This window comes from Magnolia sinica, chromosome 1 (genome assembly GCF_029962835.1).
Source record: "Magnolia sinica isolate HGM2019 chromosome 1, MsV1, whole genome shotgun sequence".
Classification (NCBI taxonomy): domain Eukaryota; kingdom Viridiplantae; phylum Streptophyta; class Magnoliopsida; order Magnoliales; family Magnoliaceae; genus Magnolia; species Magnolia sinica.
The window spans coordinates 2,320,764-2,335,179 of NC_080573.1; the positions used below are offsets into that span (position 1 = coordinate 2,320,764).

General features: G+C 42.1%; 1 protein-coding gene across 1 annotated transcript; it reads left to right on the forward strand.

Moving 5' to 3' along the window:
• Positions 1-6,959: 6,959 nt before the first annotated feature.
• On the forward strand, positions 6,960-14,136 carry LOC131253654 (uncharacterized). The gene is made up of 4 exons (XM_058254787.1): positions 6,960-7,293; positions 7,759-7,940; positions 13,453-13,626; positions 13,750-14,136. Exons 1-4 carry the CDS (start codon positions 6,960-6,962, stop codon positions 14,134-14,136), a joined length of 1,077 nt encoding a protein of 358 aa, XP_058110770.1.
• The last annotated feature ends 280 nt before the right edge of the window (positions 14,137-14,416 follow it).

A 14,416-nucleotide genomic window follows, 5' to 3' on the forward strand; every position in this document is an offset into this window, starting at 1 on the left:
GAAAAGGCTTCCGCAGTAAATCCGCGTTCCAGGGAATAAAAAGAGGACGCGGATTGCGTCCTAACCCTGCCCGGACGGTAGGGATCTGTGGGGCCCACCGTGAGTTAGTGTTTTAACTACACCGTTAAATGCTTTTATCATATAATTATAATTTTAGAACAAAAAACGAGGCACGTCTAAGATTAAATGGACCACAAAGTACGGATTGAACGTCCACCATTAACGAATTATTGGCGAGTTGAGAAGTTTCGGATCAAGCTGATATTTGTGTTTTCACTTCATCCACATCGACGTCTACGTGACATTATTAATAGGTTGGATGGTAAAAAAACACTACGTTGGCCCTTAGAAAGGTTTCAATGGTGGGTGTCATTATCAATGCAGCTTCCTTTGGTGTGGTCCATTGGAGCTGTTTATATACTTAATTTCTATTATTATATGTTAAAATGATATTCCAAAAGCATTGAACGGCATGGAAAAAATACTTACATTACGGTGGGCCCCACAGAGCCCTGCCCGGACCAATTACCGTCCGGACGGGGGTAGGACGCAATCCGCGTCCATAAAAGAAAAGCGTTTTGCCGGGGGTAAGACGCAATCCGCGTCCATAAAAAGAAAAGCATTTTGCCAGCCGGCATTCCTGCACCACCCTACACCCTATCTCCACGCGGTGGAATTTCGTTGGCTGTGGTACACAATCTACCTAACAAAAAACAATAAAAACCCATAGAAGTGCCTACTTTTGGGATCTTTTTGCGTACATGCATCTGTCGAAATATCTAAAATATAACACGTAAATTTGGAAATGAGGAGAAAACTCCGCCTATTACCCCTTTACCAAGACCAAACGATGGAACTATGCCCCCAAGGGCCTGTTTGGCCGGGCAGATTGGAAGAGATTGGAAGATAGATCTCAGGATTGGCAAGGCGTGCCAAACAAACATGGGATCCTGATAGCGGGACATAGCAATCCCATGGATTTTAAGACGATCCACTGACATCACCATCATTACCTTTAAATCCCATCCAATCTATCCTAAATCTAATCCCTTCAAAAATGCCTGGGAGGCGTTTGGTTCGGGTGATTGAAAGGGATTGGAGGGTTTAATCCCGGATTGGCCGGGCATGCCAAACATATCGGATATCGCAATCCCAAGATACAGCAATCCCATAGATCTTGCACCAATTCACTGACACAACTATCATTGCCTAGAAATCGGTACAATCCACTCTAATACCATCCAATCCCATCCAATCTACCCGCTAAATAGGCCCTAATTTTCCAAAATGATAAATATGCTTCTAGATTTTTATTATTATTATTATTTTTAATGCTTATAACCCATTGCGATGCTAGGCACATGGAAGATACGGGAAGGACCACATAAGGTCCATAGATATATATAGATACACCACACTACGAGGGTTAAGCTTTTAGGGGGCATTTGGCGTATGGTATTAGATGGAATTAGGTGGGACAGAATTATATTTGATCGTGTGATAATTCCACTCAATGTTTGGGAAGAATGGAAAAACTTAGAATTAGATCAGATGGAATTGCATTGGGTCCCATGCCAATTTTACTCAATGTTAGCAAGTTGTGTAGGTCTCACCATGATATGTAGGCTATATCCACACTGTCCACTCATTTTTTGAGATCATTTTAGAGCATGGGCCAAAAAATCAAGTAAATCTAAAAGCTCAAGTGGACCCCCACGATAGAAAGAATCTTATCAATACCTATACTGAAAACTTCTTTGGACTTACACATTAGTTAGATCTATCTCATTTTTAGGCTCATGCCGTAAAATGAGTTTACAAAACAGATGAATAGTTTTGATATAACATACACATGTTATTCTTAATAGTTTCAAATGAGGGTGGGTATATCCATTTAATGTACCATCATACTATAGTACAAATATAACATGAAATTAAGTTTATCCAGGGACAATCCTTACCACGTGTAATAATGACGTATTTTAATCCCATCCCAACGGGCAGAACACCCCCATGGGCTTGCTTGAATTTTTATAATTTTAGATTAATACTTTCATCATTATTCATTAAATTTTATTTGATTTAGATTTCATCTTTATCTAGTTCTAGTTCTACTTAATTTCAGATTACGTACAGGTTTCAGTCCCTTGGGATTCGACCTCGGTCTCACCGAGTTTATTACTACATCACAACCCTATACTTGGGGAGTGAACAAGTTTTTGTGCTTATCTTGATTAGTTAGCAATGGGTCGGTTAGATTTTTGAGCCCTATGTGAGTAAATCATGGGGCAAATTTTGATGTTCAAATGATCGGGTGGATTTATTGGTTTCTTACGGTTGATTAATCAAGCTTGTGCGGTTCTTTACTGGTTCCACTCGTGTATAAATTAACATTGAGTGTTAATGGTCATTAAGTGATATTATAAGTTAATTAATACAAAAAATTTCACAGATTTTTGAAAATCCAAAATAGTGAAAATTCAGGATGTTACACTATGCGTAGCAATAACATCAATATTATTTTCTCATAGTTGACCAAGTAACAAATGACAAGCTTTCATGTCGACTACGTCATAAAGTACTTAATCCTTATAATTTTTACCAATTAAAAACGAGACAGTACATTGTTCGGTTACCTCTATTTTATTGACCTCATTAATCCATCCAATCATGTACGGAGATGGATGCTTTTCTATTTTCAGTTGCAGTTTTTCCACCATTATTTTCGACACGAGATTTTCACTACTCCTAAAATCAATAATCACATTATAGACTTTTTGACTTATAGTGCACCTCGTTCGAAAGATGTTGGCTCGCTGTAATTCTATTTCTATCTTCGGCATGTATAACGACTTCATCATGATCAAAGTGGTGGCGTACGATTTACCATAATCTGATGATGCTTTGTATAAATCGGGGTTGTATCGTATAGCGACCATGGGCAGTTGAGCATCACTTTGAGCTCAGGGCGGAATTAGCACATCCGCAATACGATTGAGAGTTACCTGCAGCCTTTCCATGGTCAACTCACTCTCCCAGTGAAAAGCTTTCATTCTTTTCGAAAGATAACGAATCCCTGAATCACCGTCTATAGGATTTTTGTTTATACCTTTTGTTGTTTGTCATCGGCCCGAGGGAAGTCCTCGCTCTGATATCAATTGATGCAGGGATGAACGTGATGAGGTCGATCACCATCTTCCTCAAGGATAACTACTCTGAATCTACAGAGCATTTCTGGATTCCTTACAGAAACTTCTCGAATCTACAAGGAAAAGAAATAGAAATAATTTTAAAATATATGAAAGAAACTTGTTAATTGATTGATAGATTGAAATAAAACGAGTTCACAACCCTTTAAATAGGGATACTAAGCGATAATATAAAAATCAGAAGCAAACTATAACTAAAACTCTTGGAATTCGTAACTTACATTCTCCTAATTATTCTAAACACTTTTCATGTTAGACACAACTCCTACTTATTCTAAGCACTTTTCATGTTAGACCAAATTGCAGTTTCCTTGCATAGTATTTATATTGACGGAGGAATAGGCTGCTGCTACTTTCTATTTTTCTAACTGCTGCTAGATTGTGGTTTTAGAACATGATCTGGTACAAATTCTTTATACCTTGTTTCCGTGCAGATTCCTACGTGGGGCCCACTTATGATCAACTAAGATGTCGATTGCGGATGACCCACGAGTAACCTCGATTGGATCATCATAGCCATATAGTCAACTGCATGCATTATAAAAATCGCTGGTAACAATAAAGTTTAGACTTACTGCCTATTTGGCATGCCCTTGTTTGGATGAATTTGATCTTCTCTTGGGGCCCACGGGCAATCCACAGTGGAGTGGACCCTCTGATCCAATGGACGGACGTGATTGTAGGTCCACCCACTTGGGCCACGGATAGAGCGATTGAAAGATGAGTAGTGATCTACCTTGCCTAGAAATCATTAGGGTTGTCAATGGACCCTCTTTATGCCTGATCCGAAGGCCTGAGCCTAACCCGGATCGGTGACGGGCAAATGAGACAGGCCCTGATTTACTTTATGGGCCCACCGTGATGTATATGTCTTATCCACGCCATCCATCCATTTTTTTAGCTCGTTTTAGAGAAGTAGCCGAAAACTGAATTATATCTGAGGCTCGGGTGGACCACACCACAAGAAACAGTAGGCATTGAACGCCTACCGTTGAAAAGCTCTTGGGATATGTTCTACAACACTAGGCAGTCGGAGTCTGCTGTTTAGCAACGTCTTTTTATAAGCGTGGGAGATCCTGACCGTTAATCAGGCTTGTTCCACTGTGATCACTCCCTAGCGTAAAAATTAAGCCTATCCACTCATCAGGAAGGTATACCGTAAGTCATATTTTTGTGACCGTTGAAATTTGGACCCCCACAAATGAATGAGCCAGCCTGATTTTGAACCAGAGAATTCTTACACCAAAACCGACATGATGAGTGGCCCGGATCTCTCACACATCTGACACGTTCCAACGTGTGCTTCCAATGCCGTCTTCGCTCCTCTCTTCTTTCTCTCGGTGTATGTTTTTTTATATCCGCGCTGTCCATCCATTTTGCAAGCGCATTTTAGTGTGTAAACCCAACAATAAAGTATTTTCGAAGCTCAAGTCGACCCAGGGAGGTTTCAACGGTATGCATTTCCTTAACCACCTTTTCTTGTAGCGTGGCCCACTTAAGTTTTGGATCTACCTCATTTTTAGCCCTACCAACTAAAGTGATCTGGAAAAACGAATGGATGGAGTGGATTTCTAACTAACATCATAGAGGGCCTCACCTATATTGTCGTCTCAGAAAATCCGCGTCCAACCCGGAAGCGGATTGCGTATAAGTAACACACTACGCTTATTGTACTGAGTAAACTCTGTGGGGTCCACCATGATTTATGTATTTTATCCTCTCTGTCCATCCATTTTAAAAAATAATTTTATGGAGTGAGACAAAAAATGAGATATGTCCAATGTTCAAATGGATCACACCACTGGAAACAGTTGAATTGAACGTATACCATTGAAACTTATTGGGGGCCACAGAAGTTTTGGATCAAGATTATATTTGTTTTTTACCTTCATCCATATCTGCATGATCTTATGAACAGGTTGGATGACAAATAAACATCACTGTGGGCCTAGAAATGTTTCAACGGTGGAAATCATTATCCCCACTGTTTCCAGTGGTATCATCCACTTGATCTTTGGATGTGCTTAAATTTTGGGCTCAACCCCTTAAATTAGATAGAAAAATGGATGGACGGTGTGGATAGACCACATACGTTCAAGGTGGTCCCAACTGAGTTTACTCAGTACGATAAGAGCATGCTAAGTAACTCAGTACGCAATCCGATTTCGTCCAACCTACATCACCAATCTCCATGGACGCGGATTTCCGGAAGCGGATTGTTACTCAGTACGGTAAGCACACTAAGTAAACTCCGTGAGCCCCTGTGTCATTCATGCATTATATCCACTCCGTCCATCTCTTTTAGGACATAATTTTAGGGCTTTATCTCAAAAATAGATTATATCCAAACCTCAAATGGACCACACCACCAGAAACTGTGTGAATTGAACATCTACCATTGAAAAATTCTTGGGGACAACGGAGGTTTTAGATCAAGCTGATATTTGTGTTTTCCCTTCATCCATGTCCTTCTGATCTTATGAACAGGTTGGATGACAAATAAACATCACTGGGGGCCTTAGAAAATTTTCAACAGTTGAAATCAATACTTTCACCTTTTCCAGTGGTATGGCCCCCTTGAGCTTTGTATATGCATCAAATTTGGGTTGAACCCATAAAATAATCTATAAAAACGAATGGACGGCGTGGATAAATTATATGCATTCGCGGTGGGCCCAACTGAGTTTACTCAGTACGATAAGAGTGTACTGAGTAACTCAGTACACAATCCGATTTCCGGATTTCCTGCCTTTCGCAATAAGTACCTGCGCAAGGATGCTGTGTAGGGCCCACCGAGATATTTTTGATAAATCCATCTTGTTCATCCATTTTGCGAGATCATTATAAGACGTAATACGGAAAATGAGTAGTATCAAACATTCAAGTAAACCACATGAGAGGAAACCGTGGGAATTCAGTGAGCACCGTTGAAGCATTATTATGGCCATAAAAGTTTTTTATCAGGAAATTATTTTAGTGTTTTCATTTCATCCCATTGGGAATGACCTTATAAACGGTTTGGATAACACATAAACATCAATGTGGAGCGTAGGAAGGTTTCAACGGTGGGAATTTCTTTCCCCAATTTTCTCTCTCGTGTGACCCATTTTCCTTTTGTATCCACTTATTTTTAGTCGTACGTCTTAAAATCAGCTCTCAAAATGGATAGACGGAATGAATTTCTCACATACATTACAGTGGGCCCACCCAGCATCCTTGCACAGGAACTTGCTGCAAAGGCTTTCGCCTGCACTGGGAACTAGGTGGGCCCACTGTGATGTTTGTTAAAAATCCTCTGGTCCATCCCTTTTGTGAGTTAGACATATTGTGAAAAATTAACTGATCCAAAGCTCAAGTGAGCCGAAAATGTGATAATTTAAACATCTACAACTAAAATATTCATGAGGCCAGGCTAATTTTTTTGTTTTCAAGTCATCCCAATAGGAACGACGTTTAACGGTATGGATGGCATCTAAACATCACTGTTGAACCGAATAAGGTTTCAACGGTAGGAATTTTCCCAACCACATTTTTCCTTTAGTACGGATTATTTGAGCTTTTGGATACGGTTCATTTTTGTAAATGTCTAAAATGATCTCACAAAAGGGCCTTTCGCGGGAAATCCGCGTCCTTCGCCACATCCGCTTTCCCGCGAGTTTCAACCACAGTCATATAAACATTGGAACTCTCTCTCTCTCTCGCCCCAAACACATTCCAAAATCTCCACTCAAATTTCTCCATTCATCGACCATGCTTCAACAACAAAACATCATCACCGTTCAAAACCCTGACCACATCATCAATCTACCAGATTCCACCGTTCAAAACCCTGGCCACATTAGCAATCTACCAGATTCCATCCTTCACTGCATCCTCTCCTTCTTGCATGCCACCGATGCAGTGAAGACGGTCCTTCTATCAAAAAGGTGGGCCCATTTGTATACTTCCACCCCAAATCTACACTTCCAAAAATCCCGTCTCTGCAAACGAAACGACAACGATTTCGTATCCTTCGTCAACCAAGCTTTGATTCTCTACGAAAGCCCTACCATTCAGGAATTCCATCTCGTCTTCTATTATAAAGGTAAGTTTTATACCCCCATCATTGATGACTGGATCCGCTTCGCATTGTGGAAAAAGGCCCGAGTAATCCATCTCGACCTCTCCGGTGATGGTTTTTCAAATTGGGGCTATTGGAAGTTTGTTGGGATTGAGCCATACTCATTGCCCCTTAATTCGTTCAATAACGATTCGTTGACAGAGCTGAGGCTCAATTCCGTCAACATCAATCCGCCCATGATTGTTTCTTGGAAAAACATGAAGAGGTTGTCTTTAGGACAGACCAGTATGGCGGATTATGAGATGGAACGGATTTTGAATGGGTGCCCGGTGCTCGAAGAATTGTTTCTTTACAAATGCAATGGTATTAGTCGACTCGATTTCAGGGGTCGGAATGTTAGGAAGTTGACTGTGAATGATTATGATTCGGAGTTTGGGTTGGAACTTTGGCGTCCCGATGTCATGTCCTTGAATATTTCTGGCGATATAGGCACTGCGAGACATCGTTTTAAGAGCCTTCCGTCTTTGGTTAATGCAACTCTCAATTTGCAAATGTCGTTTTACGCCGGTTGGGATGATTATGAAGAGAGCGAGTATCATGATATTTTTTGCGCACTTCTTGACGCTCTTCGGCATGCTAGAGTTCTCAAAGTCTGCACTTGGTGTGTTCAGGTATGCTTTGTTTGCCATGTCAAATGTGTGTGTTGTACTCAGTAGCCACAATGATTTCTTCTTCTTTTCTCTATGTTTCTCATTTATAGTGTTAAGTTATGTAAGTGGGTGTTACACTCAATTCAATCAAACTGGACCATTGGTGTGATTTAGAGTCTAGATTTGGTACATGTGTGAGTAGGATGCACGGGCATGCCAGAGCGTGCCTAATTCAAAGGTTGATTGAATTGTTGGTGTCCCTTTACCAAGACAGACAGATTGGAGACTAGGATTGAAGATCCAGAGTCTGCTTTTTTTTTTTTTTTTAGTTAAAGAAGATTTCATTCAAATCGGGAAGAAGTACAAGTATAACAAGAGGGTCACACAAAAGCCGAAGGCCACCCCTGAACTGAAGGGATCCTAAGTATCCACAGAAAATTTACAAGCAACAAACGCCCAACCGGCACGCAGACGGGGAAGAGCTCAACTGGATGGAGCTGCAACAAAACAGGAACGGAAAAGTCTAAGGCTCCCTCAGGTAGCCTAGACCCACTCTGTCTTAGAATAGAAAACCTCTGGTGGTGGGGGGAAGTGAGGCTACAAAGGGGTAGGACACGCTGTCCTGAGCTGCGCTGGCCCGCCTGGCCAGGTCGTCTGCTACTGCGTTGGCCTCTCTAGGGGTGTGGGCGAAGGATATGTCCAAATGGCCCCTCAATGCCCTCACTCGCACAAACCAATAGTGTAAGGACCAAGAATGGCACGCATTTTTGGAGAGGATCTACACAATCGAGTTAGAGTCGCACATCACTTCCACCTTAGAGAATCCCATCTCGGCACATTTGGCCAAGCCCTCATAGATTGCTCGGAACTCGGCACGGGAGTTGAAGCCCTAGCCATAGCCAGAAGAGAAAACAAAGAGGAAACGGCCCTCGGAGTCTCGCCCGACACCCCCACCCCCTGAAGGGCCTGGGTTCCCCAAGGCTGAGCCATCGACGTTTAATTTGATCCACCCCCTCTGGGGCCTCACCCATTTCACCATTAAGGGGTGTTTTGGTCTAGAGGTCGAACTGGTGATACGGAGTTCAGCCAGCGTGGAAGCTAGACGGCGAGACATCACCCTTGACAAGGAAAGAGACGGTCCAACCCTCTCAATCCAGCGGTGGACCTGGAGGATGACCCTAAAAGAGCTGAAGATCGCATTGTCGAAGCAGGCTCTGTTTCTCTCAGCCCAAATTTTTCAGAAAATGAATGGGGGCATGAGGGCACGCAAGGTATGCAGACACTCCCAGAGTGTTGCGTGGCCTACCAACGAGTGGCCCTGGCCACAGCGGAGGACTACGTCGAAGAGTGCACTGCAAAAAATGGCTGGAAATGCTCCCAAATATGAGCCGCGGAGGGGCCTGCCTAGAATAGATGGTCAATAGATTCCGAATCTGGCCAAAGAGGATTGGGTGAGCACCAACACTTGGACACCATCTGGACACCCTTCGCTTGGTTCTCTTATCTACCAGAACCGCTTTCTGGATAATCTTATAAGAGAAGAGCGTCAACTTCTCCGGAATCGCTGGATGCCACACCTATTTAGCCCACTGCACCTTTGGGCCCGCTAGACGCAATAAATTCCAAGCCGAGCTAACCTAGAACCCTCCAGAAGAGGAGGGAATGCAGACACGTCTATCCACATCGGAGGAGGTGCAGAAGCCCTCGTCAGCCACGTGGTCCACGACCACTTGGGGAAGTAAGGCGCGGGCAGCGTCCTGATCAATCCAGTTGAGCAGGCCGATGAAGTCGCGGACCCTGGAGGGATGAGGAGGAGGCAAGGCTTGGGCCCATTCAGAGAGCGGACCAAGCCCTGACCAAAGGTTGGTCCAAAAATTAAGTTCACCAAGGCCCATGATCAAACACAAGTTGGATAGCACTTCCAGAAGGTAACTGCAGATCCGTTTCCAAGCAGGGGACGCATGGGGGGATCGGCTGGTCCCGTTGGGCTCAATGAGATCGTTATGGTATTTAGATCTGATGAAGTTTGCCCAGGCGCTGTGATCTCCCCTGCAACCAACAATCAAAGCGAGCTTAATTTTGAAGGCACCCATGACATGGGCCAGATTCTTCATGCCAAGGCCACCTTCATCCTTGGGGCGAGACATGCGATCCCAACGCAACCAGTGGCATCGTCTACGATCCCCTTCCTAGCCCCAAAAGAAGTTAGCGCAGGCCCTTTCAAGGTCCCCGAGAAGCGATAGGGGGATGTCAGTAGCAGCCATGATGTGGGTTGGGATACTCTGCAGCACGTGATTGATGAGGGTCGCTCGGCCAGCCTGGGATAGAATCTTGGCCTTCCAACCTGAAATATGCTGCTGGAATTTTTCAACTAGCGGTCTGAAGTACCTCCTCAAGGATCGCCCTCTGAAGATCAGGACGCCTAGGTAAGTGAAAGGAACTGCACCCCGAGTGAAGCCGAGCGTGGATTGGGCAGCTCTAGCCCTGGCTTTTGATTAGGATGAAGAGAGAATGAAGAAACTTTTTGTGGGGCTGATCTTCTGCCTAGAAGCAGACTGAAAAAGCTGGAGGAATGAGGCGATTTTTCTTAACGTGGGCCTCCCACCATTAACCAGCAGGATCATGTCATCAGCAAACAGCTGGTAGGAAACGAGCGGACAGGATTGGTGCATGGAGAAGGGGATGCAGTCGCCATTGATGAAGAGTTGTTGATAACCTCTACTTAGAACCTCTGATGCCACAATAAACAGCCCCGGGTCGCCCTGACGAAGACCTCTAAAAGAATGGAAGAAGCCTCCGGGTTCACCATTGATTAGAATAGAGAACCAAGAGTTGGCCCAGCATTTCTCGACCAAATTTATCCAGCCAGGCCCGAAACCGAACCGATGAAGGACTGATTTGAGGAAGCGCCAGTCTAATCTGTCATAGGCTTTCTCCATGTTGAGCTTGATGAGAATGTTGCCCCCTCTGACTTTCCTGTCGATATCCCTGAAAATCTCTTGCGCTAGAGCACAACTTTCAGCGATGGATCTCCCTTGCACGTAAGCCCCTTGCTCAGGGGAAATGATTTTTGGGAGGACTTTACTCAGCCTATCTGCAAGCAACTTGGAGAAAATTTTGTAAACACGGTTACATAAGCTAATGGGGCAAAAATCAGAAAACTTTTTTAGGTTAACGGCCTTAGGGATGAGGCATATCAAAGTGGCAGAAAAAGCCTTGGGAAGGGGGGTCCCTCTGAAGAACGATAAAGCTGCCTGGACAATATCCTGCCCAATGATATCCCAACAACCTTGGAAGAAGGCACCGGTAGAACCGTCGGGGTCCGGATCACCGTTGGGCGGAAGGCTTTTGACAGCCGAGAGAACCTCATCAATGGATGGCTCGTGGAGAAGCTCCCTATTATCATCAGCCGAGATGAGCGGGGGGATGCAGTTGAGCAGATCCTCATGCACAAAAGTGAGTTCAGCCCTCAAGAGAGAGGAGTAAAAATCAGTAGCAGCCCTCTTGATCGAATCATTGTCATTACTTTCGAGTCCTCTAGGCTACTAATATTGCACTCCGTTCCGGCGACTAGTGAAAGGAAAGGAGGTTAATCCTTCTGAATGAGTTCTTTTTTCCTTGTGACAGTAGACATGAGTCTACAGACTTAAGGACAAACCCTTTCACCAATACTTAATTTCAAAACAATTTCAAATGAACTAAGATACACATTCAAATTAAATAAGGCAAAACGTTGCCGATTTCATTAATATTCAGAATTGATGTTTATTACTATTGATAACTTGCAAGACAATCAAATGAATAAACAAAAGAAAAATGATAAATACCTGGTACACCTATCAAAACAGACAAATCGAGGTGGGTGTGATCAACCAAAATGGAGATGATCATAGTCTACAACTTAAGGTCGCAGAAAGACTATCTCTACTTCTAAAGTATTGTAGCAGGAGCCACTAGTCAGTAGTTGTAAACTAAGCTAAGCTATGCTAAGAAAATAAAGAAAAGATGGAGATAAAACATTGAAAAATGCTTCCTTTCAAGGACGGCAAGCTTGCTGAAGACTTAGTATGGTAATGCTCCAAAGTTGAATCAATTAGAATATTTTGAATAAAGTTGGATGGTTCACAAGAATTGCAGCCCTTTTGACCCATTCCACAACATGGAAGAATTTATTGGCTTTGAAAGAAATCTGGATGCGAGTTCATAAATCCTCTCAATTTTAGATTTGTTTCTTCCAAGAGACCAATGACTGTAAGCTCAAAGCAAGTGATGGATGAACCAGTGTCAAGTTAAAAGAGTGTTGGGACCCACATATGGAGTTTCATAGAGCCATTAGGAAAACCTTTGTTAACACCTCTGTGAATGTTCCTTTTGGTGCTTCCATAGTTTTCACGAGTTTGAGATACATTTAGTTTGCTCTTATGAATTTGTATTGGCCAATAACCAACTTCTCTTCGGATTTTCTCTACTTCTTGTTCTGAATGTGCAAGCTTCTTATGCACGATTGATAGAATGTGTGGTTTGAGTCCTGATCAAACTAAATTTGTTGAAAGGACATAAGTCTAGGCCTTAGAGCCTGTTTGGTTTTCCAATTACAACAGTAAATGGTTGTAAATGGGTAATTATTATTTACTCTTGTAATTGTGCGTTCACATCACTTGCATTTGTCTACAATGATGATTTTGCTACATTGTTTATTTCACCTAGAAATCACTATAAAAATGGTAGTTTTATAATGTGAAAATGCAATGATTCAATTTACTTTACCTCTTTCCTTTACAACTGTATTTGATTCTCGATTTATAAGTCATAATTCCTGTTTAAACAAACACCTAGAAATGATATGATGGCTCATTTACTTTGCATTACATAGGAAATTGGAAAATCAAACTGGCCTTTGGGGAACTTGAATTTATAAACCCAAAAGCAGAGAACTCCTCTATTATGTCGTTTGGTGGCCTCTCTAAGAATAGGCTGTCATAAGTAGACTTAAGGAACATAATCCTGGTCCACCCATCAACAGAAATTCCTCTGAGAGTTCCCCCATCATAACTTACTAGATGTAATGGAAGAAAATTGTTGCAAGGACTGTACCTTGGAAGATTTGGTGAATCCGAACCAGATCTAGCAAGTCCAAGGATGGAAACCACAATCGACATAAAAAAGAGTAGTTAAAGGCCATGAAAGGAAAAAATGATCCTGACCATCCATGCTCTGTCATGTCTTTCTCAAGAAGAAGGGACCTCTCAGATTTTGCGAAAGATGATTCTAATCTTCTTCTTTGAGAGAAATCTTGCATAGCCAACATGAGATTGCTGAATTGAATCCAATAAACAGTAACATATCATATTTAGACCATATAAAATTTACATATTTCATTTTATCATTTCACAAGCACACTGCTAAATCGCACATACTTATTACTTATATGTCGCTTTCTCTTTTTTATTATTTTATCTAGAGAGGACAATCAGATTTATAACATTTATATTATGTCCTTTCTCTAGTTCTAACTTAGCTTTATTTTGAGAAGGTGTTGTCAATATGGGAGTTGAAAAGGTTTCCTGCTCCCATCTTTAGCTGCAATTGTCTGATACTAGAGACAGGATTGAGAAAATGGGATCTTCCTGGGATTGTAGGTTTGTTGAGGAGTTCCCCTTATCTTGAGACTCTCGTTATAAAGGTAATTCCCACTTTCTATCTCAATGTGAGTACCACATAACTTCATTCTACTTTTATCCCTCATATCTTTATGATATTCATTTATATTCAACTTTCAAGCTCCTTTTTAATATCACATGATCTTAAGGGTAATTCTCTGATTTTTCAGTGGGATGAAACTTTTGAATATTTTATGGCGAAATATTATTTTCATGGAGTAGAGTACTTGGCATCACAAGAGTCCAATCTTCCTTGTCTTGAACATTGCCTCAAGACAATCAAGATATTTGGCTTCATCAGTGGGGGAGGTAAATACAAGAAGCAGAAAGCTTGGTCAGTGAATCGTATTCTTAGAAGGTCAATGAGACAAGGCATGCTAGTGAAATTTTTGTTGAAGAATGCTATGGTTTTAGACAAAATGACCATCTATGCCAGCAACGAACACGAGTTTAAGATGATTAAGAAATGGTCTGGAGTATTTTCAGAGGTTTCGAAGGATATCCTAGCTTTCCCAAGAGCGTCTTCTCATGCGGAAGTATCATTTTCATATGCATAGACTGGCGGAGTTATTTGCTATAATACTCAAATATGGCATGGACGCAGCGATCACACCTAAAATTGAACTACCATAGAAATACATGATGGGGTACGTTGCCAATTTTGAATCATTTGGGTATCATGGGTCATTCAACAGATTGGGTTTGTATCTCCTCTTTTCAATCTACAGAGTCCATGCTTCCTGTCTCGACTACTGGTTCTGGTGGATAATGCAGGAGATGTTTTCATCTTAGCAATTGACTAATGTAGGTTCTTGTAGTTAGTGAGTAGGAGAGTTG